Raw genomic sequence first — 19,720 nt, forward strand, 5'->3', positions numbered from 1 at the left:
CAATTTACTGGAGAGACAGAATGCTCATGGAGATGACAGGCATTCTAAGCAGTACTTGCAACACTTGAGCTCACTGCCAGAGCAACAGGATGTGGCTACAAAATTATTACAGTAGTACAGTAGGCACTACAGTGATTTTATGCAGTTATGACTTAATATTGCATCATCATTACTTTTGTTTACACTTCTGTGGACTGTGAATGGTACCATATATGGTATGTAAGTGTATGCATAAATTTTAATCATTCATAATAGATTTGTATACATCTGATAGTAGTAAATGATAGACTAGTGTCTACATATATTTTATATATTCATGACATACCTTTTTCTTAATTTTTTCACTATTTCTTTTTTGTAGGATTTTATTTATTTTCTCACTGACACTGATCTACTACACTTAAACATTTCCATCAGACTCAAAAAATAATTTTATTTCAGGAGAAAGAAAATATTTTACTTAGCTTTTGTTTATACTGTTTCATTATTAAGAGTATTTTTTCTTTTTTTAAGAGATAAGATTTTGCTATGTTGCCCAGGCTGATCTCCAATTCCCAGCTTCAAGCAATCCTCCTGCCTCAGCCTCCTGAGTAGCTGGGACTATAGGTATATGCCACTTCTCCCAGTTTGACCTTTTTTTTTTTTTTACTATAATGTAATGTGTTTTTATTCACCCATTGGAAAAGCCTTTGCTACATATTAATACAAACTTGTCACTAATAAATCCTTCTTTCAGTAAGAAAATAATATGAGCATAACTTTGTGTGAGTTTTAATGTCCTGGAGCCTAGTTGCTTCATGTATAAACTGCAGGTCGGTAGAAATTAAAATGAGGTAATATGGTATAATAGGCTTAACCCAGTAAGCGCACAATAAAGGATGGCTATTATTTTAACATGAATTCAACTGAAATCCCGATAGGGGGATACCAATAACATTTCCTATATAGCTTACAAATTGCTCTTTGTCATCCCCTCATCTACCCAATGGGAATTAGAGCTAGCCTGTTAGGCTGCTTGACAGGACCACTGAATGCTGGAAATCAACCACACTCCATCCCCTCATTTAACAGATGGGAAAGCAGAGGCCCAAGGAGTTTGGGAAACTTGTTCACAAAGGGACAACTACTTTGTGGCTGAACTGCATCTAGGACTAGGTTCTCTTTATCGACATGAGTATCTCTTTCCTTTATATGCCCCTTCACGTTCACAAAGTAACTCCTCAGCTCCATGATTTTGTTTATTATGCTACATCACTCAGTTTATGAAAATGGCTTTTTTTCTCCTTTCTTGTGATTGGAAGTTTTTTGCATACTTGTGGCAGCTGAATCCATACTAACCCTTAAGTTGAAAAAAACATATATAAAAGTACACACACACACATATACACACGTGAACATGTGGAAGAAACAGCACTAGGTCTCCCTGGACAACCCAGTGCAGGCCACACCCTGGCAGTCACAGAGCACACATCAGAAATTGTCTTCCCATGTGAACTGCTTTCGACACTTCAATGCTAAAGAGCTCAGAAGTGCTTCCACTTTGAAATAAGCCCGGGAACATTTGTAGCCTACCCATTAATGTGTCTCATTTTGAGACAGAATAGTGAACAGGTAAACCAGCTGCTCTTCATGTACTTCTTGCCCTAAGTCCTTCATAGAATGAAGAGTGAAGACAATTCATTTCTCCTCCTGGAACTTGTCCTTCTTATTCTTTTGCTTTTTTAAAGGTTGCTATGTTCAGGTATAGGGATAAGACATTATAAAAGATAAAGGGTATCATGTGAGGGAGGAAATCAGACAATCCAAAAAAATCTGTAGAAATTACAAATCAAAACGTGCGGGCAAGGTAGGAGGCAACACATTCTTGCCACAGAGCTGTTCCTCAAAGGCAGGAATGAAAAACAAAAAACCAAAAAAAAAAAAAAAAGACCTCAGCTGCATAATGAAGCTGGGGTCTTGGCCTGACAGCTTTAAATAACCTTACAACTGGGCTGGGTATCAAGCGTCTTTTCCAGAATAGGCCAAGGAAGACAAGTCCGGTTTGGTTTTTAAGGCTTTAGTGAGCTCTGCAGCCAGCAGATCACGGAGGGACACGCTATCGTGGGAGTACACCCAGTTTTTCCCAGTCCAGTCATAACGCTTGAGTCCACTGGATGGAGAAGATAACCAGATTTGCTTGTTTGGCATCTGCTTGTTGATCACGTAGGTTCCTAGATCTCCACCCAGTCTACCAGTTAAGACATCACTCCCAAAGGAAGCATCATAATCCTCAAACGTGTATGGCTTGTCTGCAAGGTCTTCAAAAAACTCTGCTAAACAGTCCAGTGATTCCTCTGCTAGTCTTTCATAGGAAGTCTCATCTAGAGAGGCTGGGTGGCCCAAACTTCCTGATTTCCTCAAATTCATCCAATAGATACTCTGCTTTTTGACATTCCGAATCTGGTTGAGGCCACGGAGGTTCAAACTGGCATGGTGGGGCTTGCAGGCCACGGCAATTCCAGTGCACAGGCCCCGGCAGCCACAGAGTGGGGCCAATTCCACTGGCTGCGGGGCCCGGGTGAACAATGTTTTCAATATTTCTAGGCTGTGTAGTTTATCTGTTTTGCCAACAGCAGCAAATCTCCAAAATTTTTCCAATTTATTTATTGAAAAAAAAAATTGTGTCTTAAGTGGACCTGCACAGTTGGCCCATGCAGTGGTATAATCAGAGTTCACTGCAGCTTCAAACTCCTGAGCTCAAGCAATTCTCCCACCTTAGCCTCCTGAAGAGCTGGGACTATAGGCACATACCACTACATCTGGCTAATTTTTAAAATTTCTTTGTAGAAACGAGGTCTCACTATGTTGCCCAGGCTGTTCTCAAACTTCTAGCCTGAAGTGATGCTCCTGTCTTGGCCTCCCAAAGTGCTGAGATTACAGGTGTGAGCCACTGCGCCTGGCCCATTGCAGTTCTTTTACATTTTAAAATTACCATAATAAAATGGAAAGAAATAATATTTTGAAACCAAAAGTTGCAAAAGATTTTTTTAACTGTTCAGGCATATTTGAAAAAACATTTTACTTACAGAAGTGAAAAATATAATGGCTAAAATATTTAAAATCTCAATGAAGTGTTGTATAGGTACATGCATACACAAAAAATAAACAGCTAGAAAAGTGCACTATCAAGTCAAGCAAAAGACTTGAACACATTCTTTACAAAGAGAAAAACAGAAGAACACTTATGAGAAGTTGCTCAACCTCAATAGCAATCCTGGAAATAAAAATTCAAACCACAATGACCTACCACTTTACACTCAGCAGATTCACCAAAACTATAAAGTATGACTGCAACAAGTGTTGGAAAGGAAGGATTACAGAAATAGCAACTCTTACATCCTGCTAGTATGAGTGTAAACTGATACAACTGCTTTGGAACACAGTATGGCATTACCTAGCAAAGTTAAATATGCTTACATCATCTGATCTTGCAATTCTACTATTACGTATATTCCTCAGAGAAAATCTTATATATGTGTACCAGGAAACTGATACAAGAATTTCACAACAACATCATTTTATTTTTTTCCCCCAAGACTGAGTCTTGCCTGTTGCCCAGGTTGGAGTACGGTGTTATGATCTCGGCTCACTGTAACCTTTGCCTCCTGGGTTCAAGCAATTCTCTTTCCTCAGCCTCCCGAGAAGCGGGAATTACAGGTGCATGCCACCATGTCTGGCTAATTTTTGTAATTTTAGTAGAGACAGGATTTCATCATGTTGGCCAGGCTGGTCTTGAACTCCTGACCTCGTGATCTGCCCACCTCGGCCTCCCAAAGTGCTGGGATTACAGGTGTGAGTCACTGTATTTATATAATAATAAATCACTTATATAATAAATGGCCAGCATCATTTATATAATAATAAAAACTTGGAAGCAACCCAAATGTCCATTATCAGAATAAGGAATCTGCAATGTATAGTCAAATAATGCCTAGTGTTGTATAGTCAAACAAAATGAATGAATGAAAGCTATAGTCAATCAACATGGGTCAATCTCAGGAATAAAAACATTGGCAAAAAGGAAGTTGCAGAAGAATACACACAATACGGATTCATAAATATGTTGCGTAGGAATAGAAATACATGCTGCAAAACTATAAAGAAAAGTGAATGATTAAAAAAAAAATTCAGGGCCGAGTGCAGTGGCTCATGCCAATAATCTCAGCACTTTGGAAAGCCAACGCGGGTGGATCACCTGAGGTCAGGAGATCGAGACCAGCCTGGCCAATGTGGTGAAACCCTGTCTCTACTAAAAATACAAAAAATTAGCTAGGTGTAGTGGTGGGCGCCTATAATCCCAGCTACCACCTGGGAGGCTGAGCCAGGAGAATTGCTTGGACCTGGGAGGCAGACGTTGCAGTGAGCTGAGATCGGGTCATTGCACTCCAGCCTGGGCAACACGAGTGAAACTCCATCTTTAAATAAATAAATAAATACAATTCAGGATGTGAGTTTCATTTGAGAGGGAGATAGGATCAGGGAGGTATCAAAAATGTTCTACTTTTATTTTTTTTATTTTTTGAGATGGAGTTTCGCTCTTATCGTCCAGGTTGGAGTGCAATGGTGCAATCTCTGCTCACCGCAACCTCAGCCTCCTGGGTTCAAGCAATTCTCCTGCCTCAGCCTCCAGAGTAGCTGGGATTACAGGTGCATGCCACCATACCTGGCTAATTTTTTTATTTTTAGTAGAGAAGGGGTTTCAGCATGTTGGCCAGGCTGGTCTCCAACTCACGACCTCAAGTGTTCCACCAGCCTCGACCTCCCAAAGTGCTGGGATTACAGGCAGGAGCCACCAAGCCCGGCCAGAAAATGTTCTACTTTTAAACAAAGGATAGGTACTCAGATGTGCCTTAATATTGTCAATCTTTATACTTTACATATTCATTTGTGAATATGTATTTTTTTACTTAACAGACCAGTGTGAAAGTACATTTGTAAATATTATTTTGAATTTGTCCAAAATAATATTATTTTGTTATAACCTTATTTTATACAGGTAAAATATAATACATGTTCTTAAATACCTAAAATGATAAAATTCATCTTTAATAATGTTCTTTGCCTACCCGAAAAATCTTGTGCATCCTCATGGTGGCTGAACAAAAGATAAATCTTGTGAGGAGCAAGCGAAGAAATTCATCTCCAAAAAACTGGAGAAATGCCTGATCTGCAAAGAGGAGAAAAATGACAGTAAAAAGATGCTTAAATGGAAATTATGTTTCAAAGGGGAAGGAAACTTCAGGAAAGCCTTCTCAACTTTCCTGCCTGGGACACATACCTTTAAAAATTCAAACAATTTAAAATAAGTAACCATTTTAAGCCATTATAGTACATTCTGTTAAATGTGCAGTTAGATTAGGAGGGTACCTATTGAACGTGAATGAGTCAGTAGCTGGGCAATATCACGGTTGATTTTCCGAAGATATTCTTGACACTTTTCCCATAGGCCTCTGCGCATGCTTGACAATCCAGAGACAAATAGGAAGGCCATTAGAGGATTGTTCAAAAAGAGAGTGAAGAGGCTACCTCGCTGAGATTGATCTGTAATAACAAACATGTTATATATATAGATAATAGTTTTGCAAAAAATAAGAGATACATATGAGGAACATTTTAATATACTGATAATATATAAAACTAAAGCTATCTCATTAAATCATAATTCAACAAAGCAGATTCTTCATGAAACTACAAAAATGTTGGTATGTTGCTTTCTGCTGAACAAACTTAAGAAAGAGCCTAGCAAACTTAAGAGAAATGGAAAACGAACATATTTCTTACCATTTTTTGCCCTCAATTAACAAATTTCATCCAAATATGGCAAGTGTTGGATGATGGGTTATCTGTGATAGAATTCTCTGATGAGTGTTAGAAATGCCGGTCTTTTTCATTCTCCTCCGAGTTGCTCTCTTTGAGTTGCTCTTTCCCTTCCTATCCCTTAAATATGAGTAGTTTCTTTCTTTGGCCCCATACATTGCTGACTGCTCTTACTCCCATGATTTTAGTTACCATTTATATGCCTATGAATTTCTAATTCTCTGTCAGCAGCCTAATAGGTCTGGCACCGCTCTGTCCTGCGGTAGATACTCAAAATGTGACTAGATGAGTAAATACACACTGGATTTCAAAGCTTTAGTACAAAACGTCATTGTTAACACTAATTTCACCTGTTTCTTTTTACTGTTTTTGACGTAGGTACTAGAAAATTTAAGGACTCACACTCTATTTCTTTTAAGTACTGCTGCTCTAGGCTACTCTATTCAACCTAACTCTCAAAGGCACCTCAAACTCAACAGGTCAACAACTCAAAGTAAATTATTTCCCCTTTTGTTCTCTACAAATATGCTTCTCATCAAGTATTATCATTTCTATCAGCATCTCAGCCAGAAACCATGAAGTTTATTCCTGCCTTCCCTCCCCACACCTAGTCCATCACAAAGTCCTATTGGTTCTATGGGCTTAGTATCTTTGCAGTCGGCTACTAGTCATTGTGCTATCTCCAGCCATCTCCCTGTTTTCATCCACGCCCCTCCTCAGTTCATTCTCTAGGAGGTTAACTGAATGCTCTTTCATGCTACTCTTCTGTTTAAATCTTTTGACAGTACAAGTTGAGTATCCCTTATCCAAAATGCTTGGGGCCAGAAGTGTTTTGGATTTTGGATTTTTTGGAATTTAGAATATTTGCATATACATAATGAGATGTCCTGGGGACAGGTCCCAAGTCTAAACACGAAGTTTATTCATGTTTAATATGTACCGTATACACATAACCTAAAGGTAATTTTATAGAATATTTTAATTAATTTTGTACATGAAACAAACTTTGTACTAAGTACTGATATGTGGAATTTTTCACTTTCAGTGTTGTGTTGATACTCAAACTTTTGAATTTTGGAGAATTTCAGATTTTAGGATTAAGTTTGCTCAACCTGTATCCCATTGTCTTCCACTTAAATTACTTAACAAATCTTAGAAGTTCTTTCATAATTCAATCACACAATCTCAAACTCTACCCTTTAGCTAGAAGGAATGACTAATTTCTCTATGTACTCGGCCAGGCGTGGTGGCTCACGCCTGTAATTTCAACACTTTGGGAGGCCAAGGTGGGCGGACCACTTGAGGTCAAGCGTTCGAGGCCAGCCTGGCCAACATGGCGAAACCCTGTCTCTAGTAAAAATACAAAATTAGGCCAGGCACGGTGGCTCGCGCCCTGTAATCCCAGCACTTTGGGAGGCCAAGGCAGGCAGATCATGAGGTCAGGAGTTTGAGACCAGCCTGGCCAACATAGTGAAAACCCGTCTCTACTAAAAATACAACAAAATTAGCTGGTAGCGGTGGTGAGTGCCTGTAATCCCAGCTACTTGGGAGGCTGAGGCAAGGAGAATAGCTTGAACTTGGGAGGCAGAGGTTGCAGTGAGCCGAGATTGTGCCACTGCATCTAGCCCGGGCGAGAGGGCAAGACTCCATCTCAAAAAATAAAATAAAATAAATTTCTCTACGTGCTCCCTAAGCCGTCTTATCTCATGGGCACAGCACCTGCAAATTCTCAGCTGGAACACTCTTGCTCAGTCATTTCCCACCCCCATCTAGTTCTCCATGTTCTTAACGTCCACGTTAGACATTATCTGATACCCTTCCCTTGTCTTCAGTGTGCTGCTAGTCAGGAGTTCCTCGTCCATTAGCATGCATCCTCCTGTGAATCACTTATAATAACTGCCCATCAGGCTGTCTCTGTCTGCCACAGGACATTTGGCTCTGTGAAGAATGTAACTGTGCTTGTCAGGTCACAGTGCTATCTCCAGTGCCTAGCACAGTACCTGATAATAAATGTTGAATAGTACTGTGGGAGGCCAAGGCAGGCAGATCTCTTGAGCCCAGGAGTTTGAGACCAGCCTAGGCAACATGGCGAGACCCAGTCCCTACAAAAAAAATACAAAAATTAGCTGGGTGTGGTAGTGTGTACCTGCAGTCCCAGCTATTTGGGAGGCTAAAGTGGGAGGATCACCTGAGCCCAGGAGGTAGAGGCTGAAGTGAGCTGTGATCACACAACTGCACTTCAGCCTGAGTGACAGAGTGAGACCCTGTCTCCAAAAAAAAAAAAAAAAAAAAAGTTGAATAAATGAAATAACTCTTGGCTAATAAGAGAACTAAAGGCTTTAGATCTCAAAAGTGCTTACTGATCAGCTACTTTTGCACCCACGTGGAGGGCCCTCCCCTTTTGCAGAGGTGAGTAGCAATAATACCTAAGGATAAATCCAAAACATTTCTCACAAAAGAATTTTGAATCTGCTTTTGTAATTGAACAATTAATTTAAGGTGTTAGAGGTCTAAGCTTTGTATCACAAAGATAAGAAACTGGGTCAAAATGTGTTAAGGACATGTATTACAACTAAGCATAATAATAATAATGAGAGCACATATTGAGTAGTTACTACATACCCAGTATTATTCTATGAAGTAGATACTATTATTATTTCCATTTGATAGATGAAGAAACTGAAGCACAGAATGGCTGAATAATTTCCCAAGGTCACACAGCAAGTAAGTGGCTGAGTCGGGATTCAAATTCAGTCAGTTTGCCTCCAAAGTCTGTGTTTTTCTCTTCTATACAATGAAGTCTTTCAGACCAAATAATCTTGGTATTAACCCATTTGACCATGTAAATTTAAAAACTACGTAATGATAGGACAGAATGATAGCAGAAAGTACTGTTGAGTAACTGAAAGAGATTACATTCCTCCAGAAATGATAAGAAACAGGATAACAAAATCTTCAAAGCAGGAGAATTTTACCGTTGTTTGAAGGTAAGTTCTATCCCTTAGTAATTTTACTTTTGGATACATGAAGTTAATATTTCTACATGTTTTTCCCTGTTAAACAGCAGAACTTACCTTAAAACAACGGTGAAAGCCTCCAGCTTCTCTCAGGCATTCAAATGCTGACCATCACTTCCTGTGTCAAACTATGTCAGCAGACAGGACTTCTGGCTGGGAAGTAGCAGTAAAATGCCATCTCCCACAGAGAGACATCAGCACTATTCACAGTTAGGGAGATAGTGAAACAGTGACAAGTACTGCTAAAACAGTGTTAAGGTTGTTTAGTATTTTACCTACTAAATGACTGGGAGTTAAAATTAGATTTTATGTGTCACTAATTAAAGACAAACTACTAAGGACAAAAAGTCTTTTGATTCTCAGCCATTGAAGAAATGGCCAAAACACTAACCTGTCTCTCTGGCAGACTTAGAAGAGGTTCTTTTATTTTAAAATTACAACAAGGCAAAAATGTGAATAAAAGAAACACTTTAAGTTGTGCCAGTTAGGTTATCCTAACTCTGAGGCATAGACTGAGAAGTTTCCTAGACCAGCAATCTTATAGTCTAAAAAGATGCCTTGGATCTTTTAAAACATGCCTGCAAAGGTATAGGAAAACCATGCTATACGGATATGACCAGCAAACAAACACCTGTAAAACAAATTTTAAAATTTACAAATCATGAGTTCCCCATCAGCAAGGAACAAAACCACTTCTTTCTCAGGAACGAATTATCTCAAGGCCTAATGGTAGCACATTAAGGGATCCTGGTTGTTGGCAAGGCTTCTGGGTATATTTCAGAGCGACACCTGCCACATAAAACATCATAAATCCACACACGATCATTATGGAAGGAAAAAACAAAGATCAGTACTATTCAAAATGTAGATAGTGTTTATTTGCAACCTATGGCTGTAACAGGCAATGAGGGTACATACCTTGTAAAGCTTTTGGATATGCTGTAGGAGAAAGCAAGCAGACTAGTGGTTGTCCAAACAAGTTTGTGAAATTCTGTAATATATAAGAATTTAAAACTTGCATTAAAGATTTGATAGTTATTTAGTAATTTTCCAAAGTATATCTTTAGTGAATAGATTGGGCCCTTAAACTCATAAATAGATGCAGAAACATCAGCAACAGCTAAGGAGACTGCCATTCATATATAAGTACCATGCATGATAGGCTTTTTTTTTTTTTTTTTTTGAGACAGAGTCTCGCTCTATTGCCCAGGCTGGAGTGCAGTGGCGCGATCTCCACTCACTGCAAGCTCCACCTCCCGGGTTCACGCCATTCTCCTGCCTCAGCCTCCTAAGTAGCTGGGACTATAGGCGCCCGCCACCGTGCCCGGCTAATTTGTTGTATTTTTAGTAGAGACAGCGTTTCACCGTGTTAGCCAGGATGGTCTCGATCTCCTGACCTCATGATCCGCCCGCCTCGGCCTCCCAAAGTGCTGGGATTACAGGCGTGAGCCACTGCGCTCAGCCCATAATAGGCTTTCTTAAAGGCTCTTAATCGAAATAGTTTAGTGAGTGAACTATTGATTTTTTTAAACACAATGCATAAACATGATTGTACTTTTGCAAGGAGAAGTCATCTGGCTGTATACCAAGAGGCCACTCCATCGAGCAACACACATTGGTATATATAAAGGTGAACTTTCCAAGATCCAGGATCTGGCTTTCAGCTCCAAAACCCAATTCCTGGCATCATCTCTTATTGTGGGTCATAATAACTGCTCTCATGGAATGACGTAAAGACCAGAATGTCAATGTGTGATTTACAGTAACAAGCTGATACTAAAACTAAAGTACTCTGCATAATCATATCCTTTTCCTGAAGGTATATCTACAAGGGAAGTAAAATCATAAGCTGTATAGTAAAGCAACAAGAAAAATAAAACTCCTAGGAGTAAACTTAGTAAGAAATAAAAAATCAAACAACAAAATTTTTTTAAATACTCCTGAATGATAAAATGAAGACTTGAACAAATGTGAAGACATACTATGTTCTTTTTTTTTGAGTCTCGCTCTTGTCGCCCAGGCTAGAGTGCAATGGCACAATCTCGGCTCACTGCAACCTCCGCCTCCCTGGTTCAAGCAATTCTTCTGCCTCAGCCTCCCCAGTAGCTAGGACTACAGGTGCATGCCACCACACCTGGCTAATTTTTGTATTTTTAGTAGAGACAGAACTTAGACCAGCCCAGGCTGGTCTTAAACTCATGAGCTCAAGCGATCCACCCACCTCAGCCTCCCAAAGTGCTGGGATTACAGGCATGAGCCACCATGCCCAGCCAAGACATACTATGTTCTCAGAGATAAAACAATTCTAAAATGTCATTAGACTAACTTATTAAAATTTAAACCAATCTCAATAAAAATAGTCACAGACTTTTTTTCTACAAGTGAAAAAAGTAATTGTAAAGTTCATATGGAGAAATTGGATTACCCAAGAGAACTCTGAAAAACAGCACAGGGGGAACTAGACTCATCAGATATTGAAACATACTTTACACCTCAGTAAGGCCAGGCACAGTGGCTCACGCCTATAATCCCAGCTCTTCGGGAGGTGGGAGAATCACTTGAGCCCAGGAGTTTGAGACCAGCCTGGGCAAAATAGTGAGACCCCGACTCTACAAAGAATAGAAAAATTAGCCAAATGTGGTGATACATGCTTGCAGTCCCAGCTGCTTGGGAGGTTGAGGTGAGAGGGTCACTTGAGCCAGGGAGGTCAAGGCTACAACGAGCTATGATTGTGCCACTGCACTCCACCCTGGGCAACAGAGCGAGACCCTGTCTCAAAACAAAAAAAACAAAACAAAAGAAAAAGCTCAGTAATTAAACTGGTGCTGGTATAAGAGTAGGCAGAAAACCAACGGAACAGAATGAAAAGTCCAGAATTAGACTCCAAAACATTTAGGACTTATGTATCCATGACAATAATGACACCTCAGATTGGTTGGAAAAACTGAACACCCATATAAAAGAAAGTTGGGTCCATACTTCACACCACACATTAGGACAAATTCCAAATATATCAAATATGTAAATGTAAAAAATTAAACAATAAAAGTGGTGAAAGAAAACACAGTAATTATTTTTTTGACCTAGACTTTCCTGTTATGATTAACTATGATTGATAAACCTAGTTACATAAAAATCAAAAGCTTATGAATGGTAAAACATAGCATAAACAAAATCAAAAGTCAAATAATGAACTAAAGAAAATATCTGGAACTCACATTACAAAGGATTAATCTCATAATATTGAAAGAGCCTCTCAGCCAGGCACATTGGCTCACACCTGTAATCCCAGCACTTTAGGAGGCCAAGGTGGGCAGATCACCTGAGGTCAGGAGTGGAGACCAGCCTGGCCAACATGATGAAACCCTGTTTCCACTAAAAACATAAAAATTAGCCGGGCGTGGTGCATGCCTGTAATTCCAGCTACTTGGGAAGCTGAGGCAGGAGAGTCACTTGAACCCAGGAGGTGGAGGCTGCAGGGAGCCAAGATCACACCACTGCACTCTAGCCTGGGTTACAGAGCAAGACTCCATCCCAAAAAAAAAAAAAAAAAAAAAAAAAAAAAAAAATACATTTTTAACCTATCAGTTTAGCAAAATTTCTAAAAGTTTGAGAATATACACTGTTGGCAAGAATGTGGGGAAATACACATATGTAGGTGACAGGAGTATACATTGGTATAAACACTTCAGAAGACAATTTAATTTGGCAGCATCTATTACACTCAAATGCATATATCATTAATGCAGAAATTCTCAAACTAGAAATTTTCCCTACAGATACACTATGCAACCAATAAAATCACGTAAGTATTAAGTTATTCCTTGAAGCCTTGTTAGTAATAGTGAAGGAATGGAAATAACACAACCAAATGACCACCAATACAGGATTGGTACAATAAATTATGCTAGAATAATACAATGGAATAACCAGCAGCTATAAAAAAGAATGAAGAAGTTCTTTATGAACAGGTATGAAAGGTCTTCAACACTTTTTTTCTTTTTTTTTTGAAACAGAGTTTCACTGTGTTGCCCAGGCTAGAGTGCAACCTCCGCTGCCCAAGTGATTCTTGTGCCCCAGCCTCCTGAGTGGCTAGGATTACAGGAGAATGCCACTGTGCCTGGCTAAGTTTTGTGTTTTTAGTAGAGACAGGGTTTCGCCATATTGACCAGGCTGGTCTTGAACTCCTGACCTCAAGTGATCAGCCCACCTTCAGCCTCCCAAAGTGCTGGGATTACAAGTGTGAGCTACCAGGCCCAGCCTCAATACTTCTTATTAAATGAAAAAAGACATGGTGCAATGTGGTATAAGATGTTACTACTATTTATATAACTAAGAAAACTAAAGACTATTTGTTGGCTGGGCATGGTGTCTCATGCCTGTAATCCCAGCACTTTGGGAGGCCAAGGGCAGGCAGATCACTTGAGGTCAGGAGTTCGAGACCAACCTGGCCAACATGGTGAAACCTCGTCTCTACTAAAAATACAAAAATTAGCTGGGCGTGCTGGCGTGTGCTTGTAATCCCAGCTACTAGGGAGGCTGAGGCAGGAGAACTGCTGGAACCCAGGACGTGGAGGTTGCAGTGAGCCAAGATCATACCACTGTACCCTAGTCTGGGCAACAGAGTGAGACTCCATCTCAAAAAAAAAAAAAAAAAGACTATTTGTTTTAGTTTGTGTATCCATTTACAATTTTATTCTAAAAGGATAAGAAACAGGTAACAATGATTATCTATAGGGAGAGATAGGAACTTAGCGCATTGGGACTAGGCGGCGGGAAGAGATTTCACAATATGCCTTCTTGGAATTTTTGATTCTGTGACTTTGTGAATGTAATACCAGTACTAAAAATATTAAGCAAATAATTCAGATAAATTAGAAGTATCTTGTAATCCAAACACAAAGGGAGTAAATTGAATGATTCTTTTGATAAGACAGATTGAGGCATTTTCTGCACTACAGATCCCTAAAGATGGCCATATCGCTTTTCCTCTTGGATAGGGCTAAAATGGATATTGCTATTATTTTTTTCTCAAGGTCTCCTTTTTCTTTGTACTCCTTGCTAACCAACTTCCCTCCTGGCTTTTTTTCTTTTTTTTTTTCTTCAATAATACTGTGCAGAGAAGAGTTAGCATAGCAAGCCAGACTGCCATCCTTTGGAAGCTTTGCCTGTTGGGTTGGCCCCTGGCTGGCTTCTGGGAACTTAGTTTTGGTGACAATTCCTACCATTAGCAGAACTGATAAAGAGTGGCTCGCTCTCCCTAGAATGTGCAAACAAGATGGTTTATACTGAACACCTGCCTGTCTTCTGGGAGTCAAGCATTTTGTTAAGAGTCAGGCAGAGAGTGCCCACAAGATCAGTTCCCAATAAAAACCCTGGTTACTGAGTTCCTAATAAGCTTCCCTGGTAGGTAATATTTAATCCATGCTGTCACAACTTGTTGGTTGGGTAATTAAGTGTATCCTGTGTGACTCCGCTGGAAGAGGGTCCCTGGAAGTTTGTACTTGGTTTTCTCCAAACTCACCCCACATATCTTTTTCCTTTGCTCATGTTGCTCTGTATTCTTTTACTGTATTAAATCTTAGCAGTGCAGTATGACTATATGCCGAGTCCTGTGAGTCTTCCTAGGAAATCACTGAACCTGGGAATCATCTTGGAGACCTCTGACACAAATACACGAATACCTTCTATCAGATTATAATTAAATTTTAGGCCTGAGAAATAGTTTAAGGTGCTTTACATGTGGCTTTACTCTTTTCTGATCTAACAAGAAAAATTATGGCAAATATATACAAATGAATACATTTTAACCAGACATAGCTCATTATAAAGTTGCTATTGAGTTTTGTATGTTCGTCCTATATCTAACCAACCACTGTGATGAATTTATATTCATATTAGTAGCTTTTCTGTGATTCCTCTTGATTTTCTAAATATAAAATCATACCATCTGCAACTAGTGATTTTCATCTCATTCTTTCCAATATTTACTGTTTTGTGTCCTCTTTTACTAATCTGAACCACTTTTGTTACTGTTTTATTTGGGGAATGTTATGAATTTCTAGTTGAGACAAAAGTAATACTGTATCATAATGATCGTAACAGGCATTCTCTTTTTCTTGCTTATTTTAATTAAACATACTTTTAGTGTTTCTCTAAGTACAAAGTTGGCTATTGAATACAGAAGCTCTTCATCATAGGTTCAAGTGCTTTAGTTAAGAACATGCAATGAGTTTTATTAGATTTTACTAAATGACTGTTATGAAAGCATGTGATTGTCTTATTTATCCTATCGACATAGTTTATAGTATGAATTTTTTTTTTTTTTTTGAGTCAGGGTCTTGCTCTGTAACCCAGGCAGGAGTACAGTGGTGTGATCATAGCTCACTGCAGTGTTTATCTTCTGAACTCAAGCAATCCTCCTGCCCCAGCCTCCTAAGTAGCGAGCATTGCACAGATGTGGCACCACATTCAACTAGTTTTTCATTTTATAGATGGGGTCTTGCTATATTGCTCAGGCTGGTCTTGAATTCTTGGCCTCTAGAGTTCCTAATTCTCATGCCTTATGCTCCCAAAGTGCTGGGATTACAGACGCGAGACACCGCACCTGGCGTGATTTTCCTATACCTAACCTTCATGCATGATTCAGATAAACTCTTTTGACAGATGATTCTATTAATAAGCCTATTGGCTAGTATTTTATTTAAATTCTTCTACTCTATATTGATAAACTAAGTTGGGGTAAAGTTTTCTTTCGTGTGTGCTAATTTTGTCTGGAAACAGTATCATTGTCATAATAATTCCTATCATTTACTGAGTGCTATTTTCCAGAAACTACTAAGCTTCATAGATCCTAATCTGCAATCACAACAATCCCGTGAGATCAGCATTCACAACTTATTTTCTAGAGAAGGAAAAAGTAGCTCAGAAAAGGTCAAAGACGTGATCAAAGCCATACAAATATTTTGTGGCCTATTACAGAATGAATTGAATAGTTCTGATCTTTTTCATTGCCCTAAATTGTATATCTGACTCTAAAAGTTTCAAAGTATTATTGGGCTGGGCACGGTGGCTCATGCCTGTAATCCCAGCATTTTCGGAGGCTGAGGGGGGTGGATCACCTGAGATCAGGAGATCAAGACCAGCCTGGCCCAACATGGTGAAATCCCGTCTCTACTAAAAATAAAAACAAACAAACAAAAATTAGCCAGGCATGGTGAAACGCACCTGTAATCCCAGCTATTTGGGAGGCTGAGGCAGAAGACTCACTTGAACCCAGAAGGCAGAGGTTGCAGTGAGCTGAGATCACGTCACTGCATCCCAGCCTGGGCAACAGAGTGATACTCCTGTCTCAAAAAAAAAAAAAAAAAAAAAAAAAAAAAAAAATTATTGGTAATCCCAGAAGGGCTAGAGGCCTTTCTTGTGGGGAAAAGGAAATAATTTCGATAACTTTCTTCTATTTCTAGCCAGTGATGGGGCTTTTCAGATTTCTTTCATATAGCCATTCAATCTTTTGCCTAGGAAATTATTTCTTTAACTGAGGTTTAAAATGTATTCACTAGCTGGGCATGGTGGCTCATAATCTCAGCACTTTGGAAGACCAAGGTGGGAGAATCGCTTACCGCAAGGAGCTCAAGACCAGCCTGGACAACAAGGAAGACCCTATCTCTACACAAAATTTAAAAATTAGCCAGGTGTGGTGGCATGTTTCTGTAGTCCTGGTACTCAGGAGGCTGAGGCAGGAGGATCTCTTGAGCCCAGGAGTTTGAGGCTGCAGTGAGCTATGATTGTACCACTGCACTCCCTGCACTCCAGCCTGGGTGACAGAATGAAAACCTGTCTCTTAAAAAAAAAAAAGCATTTGCTTAAAACAGTATATAATGTTCTTTTTAAAGATCTCTTATTCTCTTCTTCAACAAACACTCATGGACCTAAGGAGTAGACACTGCGACAGGTGCTAGAGATACAACAGTAAACAAAACAGAAAAAAACTCTGGAGCTGACATTTATGTATGTATATTTTTATTTTTATTTTTTGAGATAATGTCTCGCTCTGTCACCCAGACTGGAGGGCAGTGAAGATCTCAGCTCACTGCAACCTCCACCTCCCAGGTTCAAGCAACTCTCCCTGCCTCAGCCTCCCTACTAGCTGGGATTACAGGTATGTGCCACCACACCCGGCTAATTATTGTATTTTTAGTAGAGATGGGGTTTCACCATGTTGGTCAGGCTGGTCTTGAACTCCTGACCTCAGGCAATCTACCTGCCTCAGCATCCCAAAGTGCTGGGATTACAGGTGTGAGCCACCATGCCTGGCCTGGAGCTCACAGTTGGACAGGGGATGGAGAAATGGTAGCTTGTGACCCACAGTAAACTAACCAACTAAATAAGTTATATAATATAGAAGGTGACAAGTGCTACATATGGAAGCATAGCACATAGTTAACAGCACAGGTTTCACAGTCCATTGTCTTACATTCCAACTTGGCCACCCACTATCCGTGTGATCTTGGGTAAATTTAACCTTTATCTGTGCCTTGGTTTTCTTATCAGTAAAATGAGAACAATAAAAGCAACACACTGTGTTGTGCAGAAATTAAATATATACACAAAAAAGTGCTTAGAATAGTGCACACTACTAGTCACTATGGATAAATTAACTGTTATGATTATTAAAAAAAATAAAGTAACAAAGGTGGATAAGGAGTACTGGGGAGGCATCTAATTTTAAGTAGGACAATTAGGGAAGACCTTATAAAAGGCGTTATTTGCTCAGACACCTAAAGAATAATGTAGGTATCTTTGGAAGAGGATTCAAGGCAGAGGGAAAAGAATGTACAGATCTAGAGCAGATGACTGCCTGATATGTTTCAAGAAGAGCAAGGGGGTCAGTGTGGCTGAGAACTCAGCAATCAGGGGCCCAGGAAGAGAGAAGATCAGAGATGTTTTTGGAAGGCTGGGGAGGGAAGGGTATGTGTGAGCAGAAAAAATAAAGCCTTTCTTGTGAGTGAGATGACAGGCCATTGGTGATTTTGAGTAGAAAGGTGGCATATCTGTCTCATAGGCACACTTATAAGAGAGCGAGGAAGGAGGAAGGCTCATTAGAAGGCTAATGCAATAATTCAGGTGAATGATGATGGTGGTATAAGCCAGGATGAGGCAGAGGAGGTAATAGGATCTTGGATATACATATTAGAGTCAACAGGATTTCCTGAAATCGATGTTGGATGTCAGAGGAGAAGGAGTCAAGTATGAAATCAAGGATTCTGGCTGGGGCAACTACAATAGTATAGTAGCCATGAACTAAAATGGGGAAAGCTATATATGGAGAAGCCTAGGAATTCCGTCTTGGGCATGTTCAGTTTGCCAACTCTACCAACTAAATTACAACTAAAGATGTAGAGTAGGTAGATAATATTCAAATTGAGTTTGAGAGAGAGGTCTGGCCTGGAAGTTGTCAATGCAGAAACAGCAAAGCCATAAAATCAGCTAAGAACATCAAGAAGTCAGCTGTAGATAGAAAAGAACAAGGACTGAACTCTAGGACGCTTCACTAATTAAGGGCAGAGAGATACAGAAAAACCTGTAGAGGAGACTGAGAGGACACACAGATTCCAGAACTCTTGCCCTGAATCAATCTAGCAACTTGAATTTGGGTTTTAAAGATCTCATCTGGAAAAGGGGACAAATGTCACAGCTCAGCATCTGTCCAAGTTGGGAATCTAACAGAAAACTCGCCCTGCATTAAACTGGAATCCTAAAGGCTAAAGCCTTTAAATTGGAATCGTAAAAGGTTACACCCTTTAACGTGGAATCCTAAAGGGCTATACTGTCAGTATAAGGATTAACGAAAACTAAACTCGACACTTCCTCTCCCCTCCATGATCACTCCACATGGGACTGCAAAAAATTTTTTCTTGATGCTGAGCAGAAAACAAAAGAAAACAAAAATTAGTTCTTGAGGGCTGTCAGTGTAAGCCAGCCCTCATGCATAGCTGCAGCCCAAATTTCTATCATCTAGGTAATCCCAAACTATTAGTGCCTCCGGGTGTCTGGCATAAACCAATGCAGACCCTCTCAGCATAAACGTATCCTCATCCTAGGGCTCTATGAACTTCATACAAGTAATTTTTAAGGATAATAAGAAACATAGTCAAAAATAATCAAGCATACAGGGGTACAAAAACAGCAAAGGGTGTCTCAAATAGCAAAATTGGATTTCACATAGAAAATCCGATTTCAGCTGGGTGCGGTGGCTCATGCCCGTAATCCCAGAACTTTGGGAGGCAGAGGCGGGTGGATCACCTGAGGTTGGGAGTTTGAGGCCACCCTGACCAACTTGGAGAAACCCTGTCTCTAGTAAAAATACAAAATTAGCCAGACGTGGTGACACATGCCTGTAATCCTAGCTACTTGGGAGGCTGAGGCAGGAGAATTGCTTGAACCTGGGAGGCGGAGGTTGTAGTGAGCCGAGATCACGCCACTGTACTCTAGCCTGGGCAACAAGAGTGAAACTCTGTCTCAATTAAAAAAAAAAAAAAGAAGAAGAAGAAATTCTGATTTCATGTATGATTATAGAAAATATAATACAGATAACAAATAGTAAGTATGCTTATTAAGTTTGAAGAAATAAGAAATACACTTGAAAATAAGAAACTATAAAAAGGGCAATGGAGCGGCTGGGCGCGGTGGCTCATGCCTGTAATCCCAGTACTTTGGGAGGCCACGGCAGGCGGATCACAAGGTCAGGAGATAGAGACCATCCTGGCTAACATGGTGAAACCCTGTCTCTACCAAAAACACCAAACATTAGCCAGGCTTGGTGGCCCCCACCTATAGTCCTAGTT

General features: G+C 39.8%; 1 protein-coding gene and 1 pseudogene across 4 annotated transcripts in view; both read right to left on the bottom strand.

The window, feature by feature from the left end:
- SCAI (suppressor of cancer cell invasion) overlaps positions 1 to 19,720 on the bottom strand; it is a 194,716-nt gene that overhangs the window by 11,763 nt on the left and 163,233 nt on the right. For all 3 annotated transcript variants that reach the window (XM_030919428.1, XM_030919427.1, XM_030919429.1), the window contains 3 exons: positions 9,792 to 9,864; positions 5,407 to 5,580; positions 5,106 to 5,206 (listed from right to left, as the gene is read on the bottom strand). In XM_030919428.1, coding sequence (XP_030775288.1) covers positions 5,106 to 5,206; positions 5,407 to 5,580; positions 9,792 to 9,864 — 348 coding nt within the window. The remainder of the gene's footprint in view (positions 1 to 5,105; positions 5,207 to 5,406; positions 5,581 to 9,791; positions 9,865 to 19,720) is intronic.
- On the bottom strand, positions 655 to 2,642 carry LOC115893926 (annotated as a pseudogene). The gene has a single exon (XR_004053960.1). The product of XR_004053960.1 is annotated as a frataxin, mitochondrial pseudogene (transcript).

This window comes from Rhinopithecus roxellana, chromosome 16, assembly GCF_007565055.1.
Source record: "Rhinopithecus roxellana isolate Shanxi Qingling chromosome 16, ASM756505v1, whole genome shotgun sequence".
Classification (NCBI taxonomy): domain Eukaryota; kingdom Metazoa; phylum Chordata; class Mammalia; order Primates; family Cercopithecidae; genus Rhinopithecus; species Rhinopithecus roxellana.